The 25,952-nt window shown below is 45.5% G+C and overlaps 1 protein-coding gene across 4 annotated transcripts in view; it reads left to right on the forward strand.

Moving 5' to 3' along the window:
* Positions 1–25,952, forward strand: part of WDR19 (WD repeat domain 19) — a 107,198-nt gene that overhangs the window by 59,943 nt on the left and 21,303 nt on the right. For all 4 annotated transcript variants that reach the window (XR_008888709.1, XR_008888707.1, XM_056556865.1 and 1 more), the window contains exons 21-30: positions 6,909–6,966; positions 16,748–16,894; positions 16,977–17,059; positions 17,135–17,218; positions 18,088–18,234; positions 19,848–19,972; positions 20,434–20,546; positions 23,673–23,741; positions 23,845–23,922; positions 24,170–24,266. Coding sequence is in view for 2 of the 4 variants with exons in the window: in XM_056556865.1 (XP_056412840.1) it covers positions 6,909–6,966; positions 16,748–16,894; positions 16,977–17,059; positions 17,135–17,218; positions 18,088–18,234; positions 19,848–19,972; positions 20,434–20,546; positions 23,673–23,741; positions 23,845–23,922; positions 24,170–24,266 (1,001 nt within the window). In the remaining 2 variants the exon portion in view is untranslated. The remainder of the gene's footprint in view (positions 1–6,908; positions 6,967–16,747; positions 16,895–16,976; positions 17,060–17,134; positions 17,219–18,087; positions 18,235–19,847; positions 19,973–20,433; positions 20,547–23,672; positions 23,742–23,844; positions 23,923–24,169; positions 24,267–25,952) is intronic.

Genomic DNA, 25,952 nt, shown 5'->3' on the forward strand with positions numbered 1-25,952 from the left:
TCACAGCATAGACAATGGCCTTCAGATGACCCCAAAGATAAAAGTCCGAGCATTCCTAGATGAACAGTTTCCTGGAAAGTGGATTGGTCGTCGTGGGTCAGTTGAATGGCCCCCAAGGTCTCCTGATCTGACCCCCTTAGACTTTTATCTTTGGGGTCATCTGAAGGCAATTGTCTATGCTCTGAAGTAGGGCTGGGCGGTATACCAGTTCATACCGAAATTTTTGGGCTGCACGATATTAATTTTTCCCATACCGCAATATCGGTTGGGCCCCTCCCCCTTGGGAATGAATTATAAGCCCAGCGCAGTGCTGTCCCCGCATCGTGGAACTAATCATATTTGACCCGCCAGTGCTGTTCTGCTCCCCCCCACCAAATCATGTGTCCGCCAGCGCTGTTCTGCTCCCCCCCAATTAATAATCAGCCCAACGGGGTACTACTAACATGTGTCACCCGCAAGCACTGCCCTCCTCCTCTTTGTTGGGGGCCGCCGGCGCTGGAACTCTATACTGTACGCCAGTGGTCTCCAATCTGCGGACCTCCAGATGTTGCAAAACTACCACTCCTAGCATGCCCGTTACGTGATTGTTTTTCTTGTGAAATTCCCAATAAGTTTGATGTGTCACATGACCCTCTCCCTATTGAAAAAACAAAAGTTGGATTGAAAATGTCCGACTTCAAAATGACCGCCATGATCACCACCCATCTTGAAAAGTTTCCCCCCTCACATATACTAATGAGCCACAAACAGGAAGTTAATATCACCAACCATTCCCATTTTATTAAGGTGTATCCATATAAATGGCCCACCCTGTATTTTATACTTCAGTAAGTGAAGGGCTAGATATAAATATAATATATATATATATATATATATATATATATGTATGTATATATATATATATATATATATATATATATATTTTTTTTTAATTTATTTATTTATTATCAGCAGGCACACTGTGCAAATGCCCAGGGGGGGCCATCAGACCCCTCCCATGTCGGCGATCGCCAGTGAACTCCCACTTGTGCCGATTCCGGGTCAAACGGGTCTATGATGACCCGAAAAATAAGGGGGATCGGGGTTGTCCAAGACACCCACGATCCCCCTGAAGGGATAGGTGTGAGGTGGCAGGGGTGCCACCCCTCCTATCCCTGCTATTGGTCGTCTAGAAGCGATGACCAATAGCAGAATAGGGGCGGGGGAGGTTAACTTTTGGTTTCCCCGTTCTGCCCACCAACAATAGGCGGGGCAGAACGGGGAAACCGAGGAGGATCGGCGACGAAGTCCACTCACCCATCGTTGGCAGCAGCGGGCGGAGATCAGCAGCATAAGAGGACAGCGATGCGAAACTGTGGCCATCTTGCAAAACTACAACTCCTAGCATGCCCTCACAGCAGTTTGCTGTCTGGGCATGCTGGGATTTGTACTTTTGCAACATCTGGAGGGCCATAGTTTGGAGATCACTGTGCAGTGGTCTCTATACTGTAACCCTCCAGATGTTGCCAATTCCAGAATGCCCAAACAGCTGTCTCGGCATGCTGGGAGTTATAGTTGTGTACCTCCAGCTGTTGCATAACTACATCTCCCAGCATGCCTTTCAGCGATCAGTACATGCTGGGAGTTGTAGATTTGCAACAGCTGGAGGCACACTGATTGGAAACAGAACCTAACTGAAGGTTTTTCAACCAGTGTGCTTCCAGCTGTTTCACAAGTACAACTCCCAGCATGCACGTTCTGTCAGTACATGCTGGGAGTTGTAGTTTTGAAACAGCTCAAGGTTTGAGCTTCGGCAAATTTTTCGCCGCAGCGCAAACTCCTAGCGGGAAACTCTCATCATAAACCATAATGTACCCTAAAACCACTACACTAACACATAATAAAGGGTAAAACACTACATATACACCCCCTTACACAACCCCCCCCCCCCCCCATAAAAATGAAAAACTTATCATACGGAAGTGTTTCCAAAACATAGCCTCCGGCTGTTGCAATACAACAACTCCCAGCATTTCCAGACAGCTACTGACTGTCCAGGCATGTTGGGAGTTTAGCAACAGCTGGAGGCACCCTGTTTGGGAATCACTGGCATAGAATACCCCTTTGTCCATCCCTATGCAATCCCTAATTTAGTCCTCAAATGCGCATGGCGCTTTCTCACTTCGGAGCCCTGTCGTATTTCAAGGAAACAGTTTAGGGCCACATATAGGGTGTTTCCGTACTCGGGAGAAATTGCACTACAAATTTTGGGGGGGCTTTTTCTCCTTTTACCCCTTATGAAAAGGAAAATTTGGGGGTTACACCAGCCTGTTAGAGTAAAAAAATAAAAACTTTTTACACTAATATGCTGATGTTTCCCCATACTTTTATTTTCACAAGCGGTAAAAGGAAAAAAAGGCCCCCAAAATTTGTAACTCAAATACCCCATATGTGGGCGTAAAATGCTCTGCGGGCACACAACAAGGCTCAGGAGTGAGAGCGCACATGTACATTTGAGGCCTAAATTGGAGATTTGCTCAGGGGAGACTGATTTTACAGCGGTTTTGACATAAACGCAAAAAAATAAATACCCACATGTGACCCCATTTTGGAAACAACACCCCTCATGGAATGTGACAAGGGGTATAGTGAGCCTTAACACCCCACAGGTGTTGAAGAATTTTCATTAAAGTTGGGTGGGAAAATGGGAAAAAACTTTTTTTCACTAAAATGCTGGTGTTACCCTAAATTTTTCATTTTCACAAGGGAAAATAGGAAAAAAAGCCCCCCACAATTTGTAACCCCATTTCTTCTGAGTAAGAACATACCCCATATGTGGATGTAAACAGCTCTGCGGATGCACTACAATGCTCGAAGAGAATGAGCACCATTGGGCTTTTGAAGAGAAAATTTGTCCGGAATTGAAGGCCACGTATGTTTATAAAGCCCCCATAGTGCCAGAACAATGGACCCCCCCCCATGGATACTACACCCCTCATGTAATGTAATAAGGGGTACAGTGAGAATTTACGCCCCACAGGTGTCTGACAGACACTTATTCAATTCTGTGAGGGGTGTAGTTTCCAACATGGGGTCATATGTGGGGGAGGGTCCACTGTTCTGGCACCACGGGGGGCTTTGTAAACGCACATGGCCCCTGACTTCCATTCCAAACAAATTATCTCTCCAAAAGCTCAATGGCGCTCCTCCTCTTCTGAGCATTGTAGTTTGCCAGCAGAGCACTTGATGTCCACACATGGCATATTTCCATACTCAGAAGAACTGGGGTTACAAACTTTGGGGGTCATTTTCTCCTATTACCCTTTGTAAAAAATGTAAAATTTGGGGGAAAACATTTTAGTGAAAACATTTTTTTTTCATTTACACATCCAATTTTAACAAAAAGTCGTCAAACACCTGTGAGGTGTTAAAGCTCACTGTACCCCTTGTTACGTTCCTTGAGGGGTGTAGTTTCCAAAATAGCATGCCACGTGGGTTTCTTTTTTGCTGTTCTGGCACCATAGGGGCTTCCTAAATGCGACATAGCTGACACTGTGGACGACAGTAATAGATGCAACACAGAACTACAGAACTTCCTGGCCCACAAAGAGGTAATAAAGAAAAGACACATGCTACACAAACATATAATACATGTCAATTGCAAAAAACATGAACATTAAAAGAAGATGCAATATAGCCAAAAATCTTTAAAGTGACAGTGGTCAGATGTCCTTAAGGTGAAAATGGGCTTGGTCCTTAAGGGGTTAAATATTATATAAACTGTCCATTCATCCATATTATATGATATTCTAAATCTGATAGAGTGCAGGTATAAACAACAATATGTGGGGCCTACCACCTAGAACCTACATCATCACTTAATCATAGATGGAATATAACATTATAATCAAGAAATACACAGCTCTCTGAATTTAAAGGGCTACTCTGCCCCTAGACATCATATACCTAATCCAAAGTATAGGGGTAAAATGTCAAATCGTGGGAATTCCAGCCTCAGGGACCCCCAGGATCTCCGGCCTGGCACCCAAGTAATCTGCTGCACGGAGGGAACTCCGCTCCATGCCATATTACAAGTGACCACAACTGTCACCCCCCTCCCATAGACATTAAGAAAGGGGTAGCGATGACCATGGCCACCTGCAGCCTAGGGCAACTGGCGTTCTGAACATAAAAGCTCAGAATGCCAGGGGGCTGGACCGAGATCGCGGGGGTCCAGCGTCCAAACCCACAGTGATCAGACATGTCCAAAAGAACACATCCAGACAAAATTACACAAAATATCCTATAGATTTTATTTCATATTTAGTTTTTTATTTTATTGTATTTTCTCATATACAATCCATAGAATGCCATAAAACCCATAAATACATTGGACAAATTTTTAACTGTGGTGGCGGAACACGAGATATGATGAAACAAATGATACATCTACATACAGTCATCAGGGATGTGAAAATTGTATCGCCTGACGCCCAGGACATGCAGCCCCGGGCTCCGGGCAGGTGAATTCTTCAGGCATTTAGCCCTGCTTCGGGCAAGCAGGGCTAAATGCCTGAGGAATTCAGATATAACGGGGCAATCATTCTGCCCCCTTCACTAAACTCCTAGAGACTGCAACTGTATGCTGCAGCCTATAGCGAGCCGCACAGGGCGCCGGCGTCCTGCTGTAGGCACGTGTGATGATATCACTCAATGCGCGCTTCTTCGTCAGGACTGAGGATGCAGAGTAATATAATGGCATGGTCGGGCGCTGAAATATAATGGCACGGGGGAAGGGCTGACATATAATGGCACAGGGAGCATCAGAGTAGGGGGAATATAATGGAGGAGTTCTACCTAATAGGTGTAATTTCTATCTGGGGCTCTGCCTGGGAGCCCTACCTTTTTACCAACTGGGGGGGGGGCATATATATCTGGGGCCCTATTTACATACTAGGGGAGCCCTTCATGCCTGCCTACATGATGAGGGAACGTATCTACCTGATAAAGGGACATACCTACCTGAAGGGTGGGCTACCTATTTAATGGGGCAGACTTATCAGGGGCCCTGTCCACCTAATGGAGTGACATACTGGTCTGCCTATTTTCTATTAATAATGACCTTATTTACGTACTATTTTGGTTGAAATAATTTTATGTACCAGGACAATCGGATCGTCATGAGGGACAAGTAGATTGTGTTCTGTTTTAGCCCCTTGTACAAGTATTTTTTTTTTTTTATTTCCACACCACTGGAACTCTAAGATAACACATCCTAGATCTGAATGAGTGAACTAATCGTATGAAATACTTTCTTCTTTACATAGTTGAATGGGCTGACAACAAAATCACACAAAAAGTATCAATGGAAATCAAATTTATCAACCCATTGAGGTCTGGATATGGAGTCACACATAAAATCAAAGTGGAAAACCACTCTACTGGCTGATCCAACTTTGATGTAATGTCCTTAAAAAAAGTCAAAATGAGGCTCAGTAGTGTGTGTGGCCTCCACGTGCCTGTATGACCTTCCTACAATGCCTGGGCATGCTCCCAATGAGGAGGCGGATGGTCTCCTGAGGGATGTCCTCCCAGACCTGGAATAAAGCATCCGCCAACTCCTGGACAGTCTGTGGTGCAAAGTGGCGTTGGTGGATGGAGCGAGACATGATGTCCCAGATCTGCTCAATCGGATTCAGTTCTGGGGAACAGGCAGGCTAGTTCATAGCATCAATGCCTTCCTCTTGCAGGAACTGCTGACACACTCCAGTCACATGAGGTCTAGCATTGTCTTGCATTAGGAAGCAATTAGGCAGCAGAACGTTCTCCACAGCGTCTCCAGACTCTCACTCTCATGTCTATTACATGTGCTCAGTGGGAACCCTACTTTCATCTCTGAAGAGCACAGGGTGCCAGTGGTAAATTTGCCAATCTTGGTGTTCTCTGGCAAATGCCAATTGTCCTGCACAGTGTTTGGCTGTTAGCACAACCCCCACCTGTGGATGTCGGGCCCACATACCACCCTCCTGGAATCTGTTTCTAACCGTTTGAGTGGACACATGCACATTTGTGGCCTGCTGGAAGTCATTTTGCAGGGCTCTGACAGTGCTCCTCCTGATCCTCCTTGCACAAAGGTGGAGGTAGCAGTCCTGCTGCTGGGTTGTTGCCCTCCTACGGCCTCCTCCACATCTCTTGATGTACTGGCCTGTCTCCTGGTAGCTCCTCCATGCTCTGGACACTACGCTGAAAGACACAGCAAACCTTCTTGCCAAACCTCGCATTGATGTGCCATTCTGGATGAGCTGCACTATCTGAGCCACTTGTGTGCGTTGTAGACTCCTTCTCATGCTACCACTAGAGTGAAAGCACCACCAGCATTCAAAAGTGACAGAAACATCAGCCAAGAAGTAAAGGAATTGAGAAGTGGTCTGTGGTCACCACCTGCAAAACCACTCCTTTATTGGGGGTGTCTTGCTAATTGCCTATAATTTCCACCTGTTGTCCGTTCCATTTGCACAACAGCATGTGAAATTGATTGTCAATCAGTGTTGCTTCCTGAGTGGACAGTGTGATTTCACAGAAGTGTGATTGACTTGGAGTTACATAGTGTTGTTTAAGTGTTCCCTTTATTTTTTTGAGCAGTGTATAATAGTTGTGTAGCATGTGCTGACCATTTTTTTTTTTTTTTTTTTTTTTTTTTTTTTGCTTCTTAGGTTTTTATCTATAGACTGGGTTCACAGGATTTTTTTTTTCCAAAACCAGAGTTTTGGAAAAGTGCACAATGACTCTGTTACCTTTCTGGTTCTTTATGGTTTTCTAACCAGAGGAGAACATTATTAGACCTTCTCATATTCTGTCTAAAAAAATATATATCTAGTACAGGCCTAACCTAGTGTGAATTGTTTTGATATTTCTTTTTTTTCCACCAGGGGTGACTACGTAAATGCTCTTGCCCATTATGAGAAAGGAATGACTGGAGACAGCCCGGTATGAATTCTGATATTGAAAATAGTATATAAATTCCTTCCATATACTGGGCATATGACAGAACATATTTTTCTCTATCGGCTCCATTGGGGGACACAGACCATGGGTGTATGCTTCTGTCACTAGGAGGCTCGACACTATGGCAACAAGAGAAGTCGGCTCCTCCCAGCAGGGTATACCCGCCCACAGGCACCTGAGGTAATCAGTTTTTAGCTTAGTGTCTTAAGGAGGTGGACATGGTCTGGAGTTATCTCCAGACCAGGTCTTATGTTTTATTATTTTCCTAGTTAGGGATGTGTTCATTTTTTATTCCTTTTTCTTTCATGTTTTCAGGTGGGGATTCAGTGACTGCGGCTCACTGTCTCCCCATTGCGATTGAGGGGGCGCAGACATTGCGTATATGCGCTGTTAACCCCCTCTCGCCAACGGTCAGCGCCTGGGGTTGTACCTCATGGGTCCGGATCCCCCTATTTCCCTGCTTGCCTCGCTCGCACATGGTAGCTCGGCGTGATGCAGGTGACAGAAAGCTGACTGAAGACCTTATAGAAGAATTCATTAGGTAAGTTCTTCTGACTGAGATGAGTATATTCCCTTTCTCCTAGGTACAGCCTTGCAACCTCTGGAGACCCTCACTTTTTGCCCACGTTTTCTTAGGGGCTGGCCTGGACAGGGTTTTTTTTCTATATTTATTGAAAAAACTAGGGTGAGCAGGAGCATTTTTGGACTGGGGCACAGCTTTTTTCAGAGGGCACTATACCTTTCACTTTCCTGAACGATATTTGTGTGTGGTGTGTGTGTGTGTGTTTCTTTAAGCAGCTGACAGCCGCGGCGTGTTTAATATGCGGGCGCATGAAGCGCCGGCTAACTTTCGCTTTCGGCAGCACTCGGCTGCCGGCGGCGTCTCACTTGCTCGCTTCCCCGCGAGCGCATATGCGAATGACATGTGCGCTCGGGGAGAGGAGCGGGCGTGGGCGCCATTACTGACCTTCTTGTCAGTAGCTGAGGGTGCTATAGCTCCGCCCCCTCTGTTGCGGGGCTTCTGAGAGGTGTGAATTCACCTTCAATCAGCGCTGTGCGCACGTTGTGAGCGGCAGGGGCCAATCAGTAATGCCCCTGCTCCTGGCCTGCCCCTCTTTTGCTATTGGCCGGCATTTCTCCCTTCTTTGTCTACACTAGAATGTTCTCCTCACAGCAGCTGCCCTGGGGTCACAGACTTGGGCTGCACAGACAACTGGAGCATTAGTTCATCATTTTGTCTGTAAAAGCTGTAATTCCAAAATGCCTGGTTCTGCTGAACCCATTTGCTCCCTCTAAACAGTTATCTGGAGTGTTACCACTCATTACATCTGTAAAAGCTGTATCTCAAAAATGTCTGGTTCTGCTGAACCACTTGTTCTGCCTGCTCCACTGCTCCCCCAGACCCCCCTGCTATTCTACCCCGGTTGTCTACCAGACCCGGTGGGTTCGGCCGCCCCTCCAGCCTGGGTTCTCTCCCTCCTCCAGTCTATATCCGACTTGGCTCAGGTCTCCTGTTATGTGGTGACTGCATTGGAGAGGCCCTCCTGGCCCACCTGGCCCACCGGAGGGTCCTACTCTCCTCCTATACTGATGCTCTCGCAGCGTCATGGGGGTGTTTTTCTTCTGACTCATCCTCCGCTCCCCTCACAGGTTAATCTGCCCTGTAGCAAGCGTCGCTCCCCTAGAGGATGCTCCCATGGTCGCCGCTCTGGCTCTCTAGACCCGCGTACCTGGTCAGTCTCCCCCTCTTCCAGGGCCACCTCACACGTTCCCATTCACCTGGAGAACTTGTGGATGCAGTTTCCTATTCGGCCTCTGATTCAGAGGACCACACGGATATGTCGGACATGGTGCACTCATTGGCCTCGGCCACAAGAGACACCTTCCATCTAGAGGACCCAGAAACTTCGGACGTGGCTCCAGAAGTTTCCTTTAATCGTGCCCAACCTCCAGGGCTGCCTCACCTCATTCCCATTCTCCCGAAGAACTTGTGGATTAGGTTTTTGATTTGTCCTCAGACTCAGAGGACCACACGGATATGCCTGATGTGGTGTACTCATTGGTTCGGCCATAAGAGACACCTTCCAGCTAAGGACCCAGGAACTTCGGACGTGGTCCAGAAGTTTCCTCTCATCGTGCCCGACCTCTTCCAGGGCTGCCTCACCTCGTTCCCATTCACCTGGATAACTTGCGGATGAGGTTTTTGATTCGGCCTCCGACTTAACCCCTTAAGGACAATGGACGTACTCATACGCCCCCGTTTCCGAGTCCTTAAGGACCGAGGACGTATGAGTACATCCTGTATATTCCCGGCCCCCCGCCGCTAGCCGGAGGTGAACCGCTGCCCGATACCTGCTTTTATCGATCAGCAGGCATCGCGGCATATCGCCCAGGGGGGTCATGATGACCCTCCATGTCGGCGATGGCCACAGATCGCTGAACAATTCAGCCCAGTGATCAGCAGCTGATTCCGGGTCAATCGGTTCTCCAGTGACCCGGTGACCCGGAATTACAGCCATAGCCAGCAGAGGTGAGGTGGCACTGGTGCCACCTCACGATTGCCCTGATCCGTTGGCCGGTTTACCGGCCGACCAATCAGGGCAACTGCTGCAGGTGTCACTCCCGCAATCCGCTCCGCCCCTCTTCCGGAGGACGTGATCGGGTGCGGGAAGAGGACCCCGGCAGCTGGAGACCCCGATCCCCGGCGTCCCTGTTGGGATCGGGGCCCCAGGAGTGGCGGCGGCGAGGGACTGACCTACAGCGGCGGCGTGGATCAGCAGTTGGACGTGAGTGACAGCCTCCTGCTGTTGCTTAGCAACAGCTCCCAGCATGCAAAAAGGGCATGCTGGGAGCTGTAGTTATGCAACAGCAGGAGGCAGACCACCACAACTCCCAGCATTCCCTTATGGGCATTCTGGGACTTATAGTTTTGCAACAGCTGGAGGCACATTTTTTCTATGGAAAAGTGTTCCTTCAGCTGTTGTATAACTACAACTCCCAGCTTGCACAATCAGCTAAAGTGCATGCTGGGAGTTGTAGTGATGCATCTGCTGGTTGCATAACTACAACTCCCAACATGCCCGTTGGCTGTCTGTGACTGCTGAGAGTTGTAGTTTTGCAACAACTGAAGGCACACTGGTTGTAATACACTGAGTTAAGTAGCAAACCAGTGTGTCTCCAGCTGTTGCATAACTACAATCCCCAGCCAAAGTAGTATGCCTCCAACTGTTGCATAACTACAAGTCCCAGCATGCCCTTCCACTGTCCGTACATGCTGGGGGTTGTAGCTTTTGCAACAGCTGAAGGCACACTGGTTGCAAAACACTGAGTTTGTTACCAAACTCTGTGTTTCACAACCAGTGTGCCTCCAGCTGTTGCAAAACTACAACTCCCAGCATACATGCTGGGAGTTGTAGTTTTGCAACAGCTGGATGTCCCCCCCCCCCCCCCAATGTGAACGTACAGGGTACACTCACATGGGTGGAGGTTTACAGTAAGTATCCGGCTGCAAGTTTGAGCTGCGGCAAATTTTCTGCCGCAGCTCAAACTGCCAGCGAGAAACTACTGTGAACCCCCGCCCGTGTCACTGTACCCTAAAAACACTACACTACCACACACTAAAATAAAAAGTAAAAAACACTACATATACACATACCCCCATACCTACACAGCCCCCCTCTCCAATAAAAATGAAAAACGTCTGGTATGCCACTGTTTCCAAAATGGAGCCTCCAGCTGTTGCAAAACAACTACTCCCAGTATTGCCAGATAGCCACTGACTGTCCAGGCATGCTGGGAGTTTTACAACAGCTGGAGGCCCCCTGTTTGGGAATCACTGGCGTAGAATACCCCTATGTCAACCCCTATGCAAGTCCCTAATTTAGGCCTCAAATGCGCATGGTGCTCTTTCGCTTTGGAGCCCTGTCGTATTTCAAGGCAACAGTTTAGGGTCATATGGGGTATCAGCGTACTCGGGAGAAATTGTGTTACAAATTTTGGGGGGTATTTTCTGCTATTACCCTTTTTAAAAATGTAAATTTTTTGGGAAACCAAGCATTTTAGGTAAAAATTTTTTTTTTTTTACATATGCAAAAGTCGTGAAACACCTGTGGGTTATAAATGTTCACATTACCCCTTGTTACGTTTTCCGAGGGGTCTAGTTTCCAAAATGGTATGCCATGTGTTTTTTTTTTTTTTGCTGTTCTGGCACCATAGGGGCTTCCTAAATGCGGCATGCCCCCAGAGCAAAATTTGCTTTCAAAAAGCCAAATGTGACTCCTTCTCTTCTGAGACCTGTAGTGCGCCAGCAGAGCACTTTTCACCCCCATATGGGGTGTTTTCTGAATCGAGAGAAATTGGACTTCAAATTTTGGGGGGTATTTTCTGCTATTACCCTTTTTAAAAATGTAAAATTTTTGGGAAACCAAGCATTTTAGGTAAAAAAAAATTTTTTTTTACATATGCAAAAGTCTTCAAACACCTGTGGGGTATTAGGGTTCACATTACCCCTTGTTACGTTCCCCGTGGGGTCTAGTTTCCAAAATGGTATGCCATGTGTTTTTTTTTTTTTTGCTGTTCTGGCACCATAGGGGCTTCCTAAATGCGGCATGCCCCCAGAGCAAAATTTGCTTTCAAAAAGCCAAATTTGACTCCTTCTCCTCTGAGACCTGTAGTGCGCCAGCAGAGCACTTTTCACCCCCATATGGGGTGTTTTCTGAATCGGGAGAAATTGGGCTTCAAATTTTGGGGGGTATTTTCTGCTATTACCCTTTTTAAAAATGTAAAATTTTGGGGAAAACAAGCATTTTAGGTAAAACATTTTTTTTTTTTTTTTTACATATGCAAAAGTCGTGAATCACCTGTGGGGTATTAGGGTTCACATTACCCCTTGTTACGTTCCCCGAGGGGTCTAGTTTCCAAAATGGTATGCCATGTGTTTTTTTTTTTTTTTGCTGTTCTGGCACCATAGGGGCTTCCTAAAGGTGACATGCCCCCCAAAAACCATTTGTCGCTCCTTCCCTTCTGAGCCCTCTACTGCGCCCACCGAACAATTTACATAGACATATGAGGTATGTCCTTACTCGAGAGAAATTGGGTTTCAAATACAAGTAAAAATTTTCTCCTTTTTACCCCTTGTAAAAATTCAAAAATTGGGTCTACAAGAACATGCGAGTGTAAAAAATTAAGATTTTGAATTTTCTCCCTCACTTTGCTCCTATTCCTGTGAAACACCTAAAGGGTTAAAACACTTACTGAATGCCATTTTGAATACTTTTGGGGGTGCAGTTTTTATAATGGGGTCATTTGTGGGGTATTTCTAAGATGAAGACCCTTCAAATCCACTTCAAAACTGAACTGGTAACTGAAAAATAGTGAGTTTGAATATTTTGTGAAAAATTAAAAAATTGCTGCTGAACTTTGAAGCCCTCTGGTGTCTTCCAAAAGTAAAAACTCATAAATTTTATGATGCAAACATAAAGTAGACATATTGTATATGTGAACCAAAAAATTTTTATTTTGAATATCCATTTCCCTTACAAGCAGAGAGCTTCAAAGTTAGAAAAATGCAAAGTTTTCATTTTTTTCATCAAATTTGGGGATTTTTCACCAAGAAAGGATGCAAGTTACCACAAACATTTACCACTATGTTAAAGTAGAATATGTCACGAAAAAACAATCTTGAAATCAGAATGATAAGTAAAAGCATTCCAGAGTTATTAATGTTTAAAGTGACAGTGGTCAGAATTGCAAAAAATGCTCTGGTCCTTAAGCGGTTAAAGGAACGCACGGATGCCTGATGTGGTGTACTCATTGGTTTCTGCCATAAGATACACCTTCCATCTAAAGGATCCAGGAACTTCGGACGTGACTCCAGAAGTCTCCTTTTCATCGTGCCCGATCGGCACCCAAGACCTTCAGTTCTCACGCTTAATTTTACGCCCTGCTGGTATCCGCCTGGAGGCACCCTGACAAAAAGTTTCAGGAAACTTAGAAGGTTCAAGTGCGGTATCCCTTTGCCAAGGACCTCTTTGCTCGGTGGACCTCCTCTCCAACTGTGGAACTCTAAGGCGCCTACCGGGCCTTTGGCTGATGCGGCTGCCTTCAAGATCCAGCCGACATAAAGGTGGAGACTTTGGCAAACTTTGCCTTGAGACAGCAGGATCTTCCTGCTTTTGCTTCGGCCTGGGGGTCAAGGGCCCTTTCAGTATGGTCTCCCAACTCCACCAGGGTAGTATTCAAGATCCCTCTGGAGGATTTATTTAATCTAGCTCCCGATGCTCCATAGCTAGAGATTTTCTGTTCCATGCGCAGCCACTGTGGCCATGCGGCGCGGCCTTCCTCGATCTGATGGGTCACCCCCACCCGCCGACCTTTCTCGGGTGGTTGGTCGCCTCTTACTCTTCCGGGATGCCTGGACTATGCACATTCATTGTCCCGGTTCCTTCAGGGGAACGTTTTCGAAGTTTATTCCAACCTCTTTGTGGTCCCCAAGAAAGGTGTTTCTGTTCGTCCAATCTTGGTTCTCGAGTATCTCAGCCAGCATCTTCTGCTTCCCATGCCGAATGGAGTCTCTCCTTTCAGTGCTGGCGTCCCTGGTTCATGGGGAATTTTCGTTCCTCGGTGGACTTCAAGGATGCCTGCCTCCACATCTCATTGTTCCGGTCATCAGAGGTACCTCCGCTTTGCAGTTCCTGACGGTCATTTTCTATTGTGGCTCTCCATTTCGGTCTGGCCACTTCTCCGCGTACCTTTAACAAATTCCAAGCGCCTGTGATAGCCCCTTTTACGGACAACGGTTGTTTCTGTGATTCCTTACTTGGACGACCTTCTGATCAGAGTTCCAGCCAGGGCCCAGATCCTGGAGAGTCTTAGTCTCAACCTCCAGACCTTGTCTCTCTTTGGTTGGATGGTCATTCGGGCCTCTGCCCGCTTTCAACTCTGCCGACCAATCGGCTGACTTTCATATCAAGAGTCCGATCCAGTTTCCGTTCCAGTTTCCATTCCCATTTGCATGGATGTCCTGGGTCGGTTAGCGGCGGCCGTGAAGGCCTTGCCATTTGCCCAGTTTCATCACCGACCTCTTCAATTGGTGATTCTCTTCCGGTGGGACAGGTCTCCATTGTCACTCGACAGTCTTGTCGGTCCCTTCTATGGTGGCTTAGTTTCCCCCCCTGCTTTTTCGGGGGTGCTCCTTCCTGCCCCTCCCTGCCAGTCTGTTGGGCTGGGGAGTAATTTTCAAGGACCAGCCGGTCTGGGGCCTTGGTCCCTCGAGAAGCCCTTTTCCCCCTTCAACATGTTGGCGCCTAGGGCAATCCTTTCTTTGCTTGCTTCTTGGGAAATACCCTTCTGGGCTGAACTCAGGTTTCCGTCCATCTCAGCGATTTTCATTCCGGGCGTTTCTGGGATGTGGTCTTTCTCAGCCGGTCCTCAGCCGTCCAAGGCGAGTGGTCCCTACATCCGGAGGTGTTTGCAGTGATCTGCAACCTCTGGGGCGCTCCAGACGTGGACCTCTGCCCTTCCCGCCACAACCAAGCGTTCCTCTTCTTGGTCGGGCTTTGCCCTACCTTATCTGTTTATTGGTCTGGCTTTGCCCTACCTTATCTTTTTCCTCCCCTTCCTCTCTTTTCAGGGTCCTGAGGAAACTCACAGCAGAGGGCGTTCCCGCCATTCTCGTTGCCATTCTCGTGGCCCCGGCGGGCGTGGTACGTCGTTGTGGTCAGGCTCCTGTACTACTTACCTCTGCACCTTCCCTATCGTCCAGACCTCCTATATCAGGTCTCCTGTGTCACCCCTTTTTACCGTCTCTGCTTTTGACGGTGTGACGGTTGAGACAGCGGTTCTGAGGACCCGCAGTTTCTCTTACCAAGTGGTTCACACCATGCTGAGGGCTCACAAGCCTTCCTCTGCAAAGATTTACCACCATACCTGGTGGTCTTATTTCTGTTGGTGTAAAACTCAGCCTTTTTCTCCGGTCGTGGTTGGCTTTCGGCCATTTCCATTCTTTTTAAACGTTCTTTGGCGTTCAATTATCATGTCCAAACCTAGTTCAGGGAGTGGCACAAGCTGCCCCTCCTTATCAGTTCCTTTTTTCCCTTGGGACTTACACTTGGTCTTAGGTGCTCTGCAGGACGCCCCTTTTGACCCTCTCAGGGACATTTCTTTTCGCCTCCTTCCCCGGAAGGTGGCGTTCCTTATTGCTCTTACCTCTGTTAGGAGGGTGTCAGAGCTGGTAGCTCTCTCCTGCCGTTCTCCCTTCCTTGTGGTCTACCAGGACAAGTTGTTTTCAGTCCAGGTCCATCCTTCTTACCTAAGATGTTTTTTTTACTTTTTCATCTCAATGAGAACATCATCCTACCGTCCTCTTGTCCAGCCCCTTCTCATCCCTGGAAGTGTTTTTTCCACAACCTGGTTGTGGTGAGGGCTGTTCGGACTTATCTCTCAGTCACTCTTTCCTTTTGGCAGTGTGACCCCCTTTTTTGTTTTTCCGGAAGGTCGTTGTATAGGAAAACCTGGGGAAGATCCCACCCTTCAGGGGTTTTTCGGGGCATCCTGGGCCCTCCGCTACGTGGCTTCGGCCTTGCAGTTCTGTAAGGCATCTGCGTGGTCGTCTTTGTACACTTTCTCAAGGTGCTACCAGATTCCTTACCCACCCAAGGGACGGCTTTGGTACGTCCCATGGTCTGTGTCCCCCAATGGAGCCGATAGAGAAAAGGAGATTTTTTATGCTTACCGTAAAATCTCTTTCTCGAAGGATCCATTGGGGGACACGGTTCCCCCCCCCCTTTTTCTGGTGTTCCTATTTCAGTTATCTGTCCGAAGGTGTGTTCAGTTGCCTTTTCTTCTGATTGCTTGGACAGTTTGTGGTTTTCTCTTGACCTGTTGGTCTTCTCCTATTGCTTTGGGACTAAAACTGATTACCTCAGGTGCCTGTGGGTGGTATACCCTGCTGGGAGGAGCCGACTTCTCTTGTTGCCATAGTGTCAAGCATCCTAGTGACAGCAGCATATCCCATGGTCTGTGTCCCCCAATGGATCCTTCGAGAAAGAGATTTTGACGGTAAGCATAAAAAATCTCCTTATTCACTCTTTTTTTTTATAAGATGAAAGGGGGCTCACAGAACTACAGACCACTGCACACCCTCATTGCACGGCTCCAAATCCTAACACCTGCCTGTCCCTTCTGTACATAAACATTGTATAGTTTGCTGTAGAAAAAAAATCTGAAAAACTACCTGCAAAAAATTTACCTAAACTGGGACACCCTACCCATGGACCCTGTATCGCCCACAATGGGTGTTTTTTTTTTTTTTTTACAATTCTTGGAATGGAAATATAAATATAAGTGATACAGCCACTGAATGATACTCCTGGTAAGCTGATGCACAATCTTTATCTTGAGAAGGAAAAGTCCAGCTCACCTTTCCTACTTTGGTCCACGGACCGGTGCCCGAATGGGCACCCAACAGCAAAAAGAAAAGCAGGAGGTCCACCACTTCGATCACCCAAGGTCACCGAGGAAGAGTGCATGCGCTCGAAATGCGTCTGACCGCTTTTACTGTTTGTCATTTCTTCAGTAAAGCTGCTTGTTATCGAAGTGCTGGACCTCCTGCTTTTCTTCTTACAATCTTTATCTTATATAAACCTGTAACCTGAATGTAAAGAAGGATTATACAAAGTATTTAGCTTTTATTATTTATTATTTGTTTTAAATACCATATCAGTCCTAAGAGATTAGTTTTTAATAGAAGTCTGTTGTGCAACAGTATCAAGAGCACGACGAAACCTGTCTTGCCGGAGTGGCTCGAATGTCAATCCGTATGGGTGACATCCGGCGCGGGGTGAATCAGGCTCTTAAGCACCCCAGCAGAATCTTGAAGAAGGACTGTGGGGCCATTCTGGAGAGCATGAAGGTATGTGGAGATCTGACGTTGACCTGTGATATCAGGACTTGACATCTTGTATTAATGTTTTTCATATTTATTTCTATTACAGCAATTCTCAGAGGCAGCTCAGCTGTATGAAAAGGGTCAGTACTATGACAAAGCAGCTTCTGTATATATCCGATGTAAAAACTGGTAAGGAATCTACTTACACAGAAAATACAGTCATTTATTTTGCTTTTCATAATCAGTCATTTTACTTTGGTTCAGGGCAAAGGTTGGAGAGCTGCTTCCTAATGTATCTTCTCCGAAGATCCACCTGCAGTACGCCAAAGCAAAGGAGGCAGATGGAAAGTACGTTGTGTGCAGCGTCATTACCCTGTATGATCCATTAGGAGGGCTGTTTCTCCAGCAGGATATTTAATAAAAGGGTACATTCGAAGAGATCAGAACGCACTCACCCGGAGTTGATCGCCGTCACCACGGGATCCCAGCTTGGGTCACCATCAATCCGTAAGGAGCATAGCAGGAGAGAGCCTCAACGCGTGGGGGAGTTCTCAGACGCTGGCCACGGACCGTATCACACCCTCCGGTGCTTCGTCAGGCCTGACCCAGGCTGGGATCCCGTGGTGACGGCGATCGACTCCGGGTGAGTGCGTTCTGATCTCTTCGAATGTACTCGTATGGAATGTTTCTTGTCTGTATAGAAGTGCACCACCCTTGTCTTTACATACAGTCGATCCACATGCTAGCACTCTCTAAGGTGGAACCATAACACTGGACTATATGAAGTACTGAGTCCGAGATATTGTATCATTGTGTGACTGGGATATACACAGCGGTGCCGGTGGTTTAACTTCTTTATTTATTCGAATATTTAATAAAAGGATTTATTCTTCAGAGAACCAAATGAAGAAAATATTAATATTACAAATATTGATGAAATGCAAGGAAGTTGGAAAAGGTGGTAATGTGTACAGTGCTAGAGATTGTGTTATATTCCTAATTTGAAGTTTTTGTGAGGGAACTCTGCTTTATTGTGCTTTCACACAGGACTGACATGCTGCAGAATTATTGTGGATTTTCCCAATTAAAGTAAGTCGAGAAGTTAAGAATCTGCGACAAGTATGCAGCATTACAGTTGTGTTGTGAAAGCACCCTAGTATTTCTGACTATAAATTCAATCTATGAATGCTGACATTTTCTTTGCCTTTTTTTTATAGATACAAGGAGGCTGCCATGGCTTATGAGAATGCAAGGGACTGGGATAACGTCATCCGGATCTACTTGGACCACCTGAACGATCCTGGAACAGCTGCTGGAATTGTGAAAGAGACCCAGTCAATGGAGGGGGCAAAGATGGTAGCAAGGTAATCTTCTTCTGTCACTCCTATATACACTGCTAAAAAAAAAATAAAGAGAACACTTAAATAACACAATGTAACTCCAAGTCAATCACACTTCTGTGAAATCACACTGTCCACTCAGAAAGCAACACTGATTGACAATCAATTTCACATGCTGTTGTGCAAATGGAAAAGACAACAGGTGGAAATTATAGGCAATTAGCAAGATATCCCCAATAAAGGAGTGGTTCTGCAAGTGGTGACCAAAGACCACTTCTCAGTTCCTATCCTTCTTGGCTGATGTTTTGGTCACTTTTGAATGCTGGCAGTGCTTTCACTCTAGTGGTAGCATGAGACGGAGTCTACAACCCACACAAGTGGCTCAGGTAGTGCAGCTCATCCAGGATGGCACATCAATGCAAGCTGGGGCAAGAAGGTTTGCTGTGTATGTCAGCATAGTGTCCAGAGCATGGAGGCGCTACCAGGAGACAGGTCAGTACATCAGGAGACGTGGAGGAGGCCGGACCCAGCAGCAGGACCGCTACCTCTGCCTTTGTGCAAGGAGGAGCACTGCCAGAGCCCTGCAAAATGTCCCCCAGCAGGCCACAAATGTGCATATGTCCACTCAAGCGATCAGAAACAGACTCAACACCGTGCAGGATGTTTGGCATTTGCCAGAGAACACCAAGATTGGGAAATTCGCCACTGGCGCCCTGTGCTCTTCACAGATGAAAGCAGGTTCACACTGAGCACATGGGACAGACGTGACAGAGTCTGGAGATGCCGTAGAGAACGTTCTGCTGCCTGCAACATACTCAAGCATGAACAGTTTGGTGGTGGGTCATTAATGGTGTGGGGTGGCATTTCTTTTGGGGTCCGCACAGCCCTCCATGTTCTTGCCAGAGGTAGCCTGACTGCCATTAGGTACCGAGATGAGATCCTCAGACCCCTTGTGAGACCATATGCTGGTGCGGTTGGCCCTGGGTTCCTCCTAATGCAAGACAATGCTAGACCTCATGTGGCTGGAGTGTGTCAGCAGTTCCTGCAAGAGGAAGGCATTGATGCTATGGACTGACCCGCCCGTTCCCCAGACCTGAATCCGATTGAGCACATCTGGGACATCATGTCTCGCTTCATCCACCAATGCCATGTTGCACCACAGACTGTCCAGGAGTTGGCGGATGCTTTAGTTCAGGTCTGGGAGGACATCCCTCAGGAGACCATCCGCCACCTCATTAGGAGCATGCCCAGGCATTGTAGGGAGGTCATTTGGACACGTGGAGGCCACACACACTACTGAGACTCATTTTGACTTGTTTTAAGGACATTACATCAAAGTTGGATCAGCCTGTAGTGTGGCTTTCCACTTTGATTTTGAGTGTGACTCCATATCCAGACCTCCATGGGTTGATAAATTTGATTTCCATTGATAATTTTTGTGTGATTTTGTTGTCAGCACATTCAACTATGTAAAGATGAAAGTATTTTATACAATTAGTTCATTCATTCAGATCTAGGATGTGTTATCTTAGAGTTCCCTTTATTTTTTTGAGCAGTGTATTATCGGTAAAGCTTTACTTGGAGGTAAACACTGTTTTTAATCTTTTTTTGTTGTTGTTTTTTTCCTCTTTGTTTAGGTTTTTCCTCCGTCTCGGAGACTACGGTTCAGCAATCAAGTTTTTGGTATTGTCCAAGTGCAACAATGAAGCATTCCAGCTAGCCCAGCAGCACAACCAGATGGAAATCTACGCTGATGTTATAGGTATGGGGTTTTAAAACATTGGTGTTGTCGGTCACTGCATGCTAACGCGGAGGTTAGCTTTACTGTAAATGTAATAGTTTACATTCTGTAGGTCACTGTCTCTAAAGTCTAATGTGTATTTACGTGTTTGCTTATATACAGAGTATTGTATTCTTAGACAAGGTAGTCATACTTGGGGTTCTCTCTTTGTTAGTTTTGTAAGGTCCCTTTTAACAAACCCAATGTGACACTTGGTAAGATTATATACATGATCTGGCTGATGTCTTGTTATTGCAGTGTTTCCCAACCAGGGTGCCTCCAGGTGTTGCAAAACTACAACTCCCAGCATGCCTGGACAGCCTTTGGCTGTCCAGGCATGCTGGGAGTTGTAGTTTTGCAACATCTGGAGGCACCCTGGTTGGGAAACACTGTGGTATTGTATGTAAGAAAAACAAATGTGATTAACTGTCTGCATACTGCAGGAGCTGAGAACACCAGTAATGAAGATTATCAGAGTATCGCACTTTACTTTGAGGGAGAGAAGAAGTATTTTCAAGCTGGAAAGTTTTTCTTGCTTTGCGGTCAACATGCAAGGGTAGGTAAAAGCAGTAAATATATATTACATGTTCATCACATACCCCAATATGTCCAGATCCAGTCACCATTTAAAGGGGTACTCCGGTGGAAAACTTTTTTAAAAATTTTTTTAAATGAACTGGTGCCAGAAAGTTAAACAGATTTTTTAATTTCTTCTATTAAAAAAATCTTTACCGTTCCAGTACTTAGCAGCTGTATGCTACAGAGGAAATTCTTTTCTTTTTGAATTTTTGTCTCTGCTTATACCTGACGCCCGTATCAGGAACTGTCCAGAGCAGGAGAAAATCCCCATAGCAAACCTATGCTTCTCTGGACAGTTCCTGACACGGACAGAAGTGTCAGCAGAGAGCACTATGGACAAGACAAAAAAGAAATTCAAAAAGAAAAGAATTTCCTCTGTATTATACGGCAGCTACTGAAAGTACTGAAAGGATTAAGATTTTTAAATAGAAGTAATTTACACATTTAACTTTCGGGCACCAGTTCATTTAAAAAGAAAATTTTTCCACCGGAGTACCCCTTTAAAGGGGGGTTATCCAGGAAAAAACTTTTTTTTATATATCAACTGGCTCCAGAAAGTTAAAAAGATTTGTAAATTACTTCTATTACAAAATCTTAATCCTTTTAGTACTTATGAGCTTCTGAAGTTAAGGTTGTTCTTTTTTGTCTATGAACTCTCTGATGACACGTGTCTCGGGAACCGCCCAGTTTAGGAGCAAATCCCCATAGCAAACCTCTTCTAAACTGGGCGTTTCCCGAGACATGTGTCATCAGAGAGCACTGAAAAGAACAACCTTAACTTCAGAAGCTCATAAGTACTGAAAGGATTAAGATTTTTTAATAGAAGTAATTTACAAATCTGTTTAACTTTCTGGACCCAGTTGATATATGAAAAAAAAGGTTTTTCCCTGGAATACCCCTTTAAGGAAAACCACACTGCAATATCATATAGTTGCCTGCAGTGGTGGATGCTTTAAAGGGAATCTGTCAGCTGGAAATTGATTTCTAAAATATCGACAGTGTTATAAAGGACTCAAGCAAAGGATACAAACGTTATCTTCCATGTAGCTGTCCATGGCTTTAATCCGCTAAAAAATGCAGTTTTATAAGGCATTGAAGTGTCTAGGAGGCATGGCCCAGGAACCTGAGTAGATGAGGGCATACTCACTTGAGTTACTGCGCAGGATTTCACCGGGGCTCAGTGCTGGAAGCTGAGCCTCATCTGTCTCGCACAAGGAGAGGGCAGGGACAGCTACATGGAAAGTAACATTTGTATTTGTTGCCTGAGACCTTTAGAACACTGTCAGTCCTTTAGAATTCAGTTTCCAGGGGATAGATGCACATGAAGCATGGTTTATGTTCATCCTATGTATACGTGTTATAGGTATCCCAATCATTAAAATCCACATTTAGTAAGGTTTCAGAATTGATACTTGTTGTCAGCATGTGTCACGAATCAGGTTCAGGTGGGCATGGTGCCCAGGCTTTCTGTATACCTCCAATGCATTGTTTTTGAAAAATTCACCTACAAAAACCTACAGGTATAAGAATGGTACGCTTCAGTGATCTAGTTTTAGTCCTAGAGTTAAAGGCTATTTACACATTATTCATTTTGTTCTTTGTTCCAGTGTTTTAAAATAAAAAACATGACACATCTTTGCAATAGTGGTAAATATAATTTTATGTATACAGCTCCATATGCTGTAACCATGGAAGTTACTTCATGGTTAGAGAATACAATTTCCAGTGCGTCGTCTTGATTCTGTAGTCATGTATTACAAGTTCCTTGCTGGCTGGCTACTGGGCATTGTAGACTATTCTGTGCCCAGTCCAGGTCAGCAGGTTGTGTATGCCTAATGTGATGTCTGAACCACATAAATCATGGAGAAATAGAGAGGCAAAAAACACAAGTACATAAGCTAGAGAAATTGGGGACATAATTGTTACATAATGCAGCCCTACAAGCAGACACCAACCAATTGCTTTATTAACAATATTGCTGTGGCACTGTGTCTGTGGATTAGCGTGGCCCAGAACCGGGGGGCAGTGGTGGTCACCTCCCTGTGCCATACTATTTTAAGTTAGGGACCCACTTGAATTAGGTGGTGAGTAGGCTTGTACACTTTGATTGAAATACAGTGGTCCCGCAACATACAGTGATCATCCTGGAACTGATTAATATTGTATGTTGAAACCATTGTATGTTGAGTCCATAACTCTATGTAAAACTGGTAACTGATTCCTGAGTCCCCCAAATTTCAACCTAAAGTAAGAAAATATGAAGAATGAAGGTAAAAGTAACCACAAAAAGAGTACAGATAAACAATGTCCTTACTTTTATTAGTCAGAAGGAGCAACTTAAAAACTGTTTAATCAGTCCAGTACTGTATACAGTGCTGACCTCACCCTCTGCCCCTATATACAGTACTGTACAGTACTGTATTGAGTAAGGGGCAATGTTGTGAGATTGTGTGTACTGTTTTGTGCACATTACTGTACTGTACTGTACTTACTGCCTTGCTAATATCCCTGCAACTGCGTGCACACTAGAGGTACATTTGGACCCCTAGTGTGCGAGGGATGAGCAGGGCAGCTATGATTGGATGCTACAGCAGAAGCTGCAGGCTTATTGGACGCAGGGGCGTAGTGACGAGGGTGGCGCAGGGCAGCGGGGAATGGACGCAGGAGTGGCGTAGTGACAAGGGCGCCGCAGGCATCGGTGATTGGATGCAGGGGCGGCCCACTGACAGTCTGAGCAGCGGGGACAGGTGAGTGCCAGCTCAGCGTAACGGGGCAGATCAAACGGCCCGGCGACAGCTGCAGCAGTACAACGGTTTTCCAGGATGGACCGACTTTCAGATGCATCGTAAGTCGATGCCGTATTCAACATACGATGTGCTCTCAGAACCCATCATATGTTGAAACCATCATTTGTTGGGGCCATCATATGTCGAGGGACCACTGTATATACTTACTAGCGGATGTTATTGTTTGTAATTGTGCTGAGAAGCAAGAGATCAATGTAACATGTGGCTGTGCGGCCATGGTTTGTTTTTCCCTTAACTTGTACTATCTATATTAACAAAGCCTGTTACAATTTTCTGTATATTTCTTTCTTTCTCAGGCACTGAAACACTTTTTGAAATGCTCAGTTACTGAGGAAAACGCAGCCATAGAAATGGCAATAGAGACGGTAAGAAGTGGCACGTTTACATTTCTGCTGTGTTTTATATAGATATTGGTTTTATTCACAACGATGTATTTATTTCTCACTTATTATATTTCTTCCTGAACAGGTTGGCCAGGCCAAAGATGAGATGCTGACCAATCAGCTTATAGACTATCTAATGGGTGAAAGTGATGGCATGCCTAAGGTATGTGTAATCTACTATTGTAAATGACTAAATATTAGTGTAACATTGGATTACATGAGAGCACTATGGGGGAGATTTATCAAAACTTGTCCAGAGGAAAAGTTTTTCATTTTTCAGAGGCCTTTTCAAAAATGAAAGAAGCCATCTGATTGGTTGCTATGGGCAACTCAGCAACTTTTCCTCTGGACGGGTTTTGATAAATCTCCCCCACGGTGTATATTTTATATGGCATGCTTTTCTTTTTTAGGATGCAAAGTATTTATTCCGCTTGTACATGGCTCTAAAGCAATACAGAGAAGCAGCCCGCACAGCCATCATTATAGCCAGGGAGGAGCAGTCTGCAGGTAGTATTATGTATTTACCGTATTTTTCGGCATATAACATGCTCACCCATTTTAACAGGAAAAAAGTTAAAAAAAAAAAAATGTTAAATAAATGACTTGGACTAAATGCCACATCATCTCATTGCCACCCCCCATGTCTCATCATCCCCCCATGTCTCATTATATCCCCCTGTCATATACCACCACTAGCCATACAGACATACATACACACCATCATTTCCCTCTGTCTCATCATCCCCCACCCTGTCTCATCATGTCCCCCGCCCTGTCTCATCATGTCCCCCATCATTCCCCCTGTCTCATCATTTCCCCCTGTCCCATCATCCCCCCACCCTGTCTCATCATCCCCCATCATATCCTCCTATGCTATTCTTCCCCTCCCTCATCATTCCCCCTTTTACCTGCTTTTCATAGTTTATTTTTATTTTCCTTACCTGGCTTACTTTGGCTGTCTTGCGGGCTGGGGTCAGTGAAGCAGATGAGTGACATCCTCTCCCGGCTTCTCTGTGCGGCATCAGTGACGTAACTTTTCATTTCCTGTAATCGCCGCTAGTCAGAGTTCGGAGTGCGGCGACCACAGGAAATGAAAAGTGACGTCTCTGATGCCGCGCAGAGAAGCTGGGAGAGGACGTCATTCATCTGCTTCACTGACCACAGCCCACAAGACAGCCGAAGCGCAGCCAGGTAAGGAAAATAAAAATAAACTATGAAAAGCAGGGAAAAGGGGGAATGATAAGTGAGGGGGGGGGGGGGGGTAAGAAAAATTAAAAGCAGAGCGGGGAGGAGCCGCCGCTGGTCACTGATTTAAAGTGGCCGCGGCCGTGCTGCTAATATTTAACAAGCAGCCGCTGATGCGGCCGCTTTGAATCAGTGACCAGACTATTTATTGGCGTATAACACGCAGGCAGGCCTTTTGCCTTAAATTTAAGTTTTAAAAGTGAGTGTTAAACGCTGATAAATGGCAGATCTGATCACCCACAGCACAGCAAAGATGGCGGCGGACTGATAATACTGATCAGTGCTATGCCTGTGCATGGCAGTGAACAGTATTAGCAATCTAATGATTGATTTAAATAGTCTCCTATGGGGACATAAAAAGTGTAAAATAAGTGTAAAAAAAAATGCATAAAAAAATTATAATAAACATATTTGGTATCTGCACTTGCGTAAATGTCCAAACTATCAAAATATAATGTTAATAATCCGGTTCCCATGCTGCTTTTTGGCCACATCACATTCCAAAAAGTCCCCTGTATACAAAAGTGGTCCAGATACAAACTACAGATCATGGTGCAAAAATATGGGCCCTGATACAGCCCCATATAAGGAAAAATTTGAGAGTTAGAGGGGTCAGAATAGGGCGATTTAAAACATACTAATTTTATTTATTTATTTTAAATGGGTACTCGGTGAAAAACTTTTTTTTTTTTTTTTTTTATCAACTGGTGCCAGAAAGTTAAACAGATTTGTAAATTACTTCTATTAAAAAATCTTAATCCTTCCTGTACTTATTAGCTGCTGAATACTGCACCGGAAATTCTTTTCTGTTTGAAACACAGAGCTCTCTGCTGACATCATGAGCACAGTGCTCTCTGCTGACATCTCTGTCCATTTTATGAACTGTCCAGAACAGCATATGTTTGCTATGGGGATTTCCTTTTACCCTGCACAGTTCATAAAATGGAC

The sequence above is a fragment of the Hyla sarda genome, chromosome 1 (genome assembly GCF_029499605.1).
Source record: "Hyla sarda isolate aHylSar1 chromosome 1, aHylSar1.hap1, whole genome shotgun sequence".
NCBI classification, from domain to species: Eukaryota; Metazoa; Chordata; class Amphibia; order Anura; family Hylidae; genus Hyla; species Hyla sarda.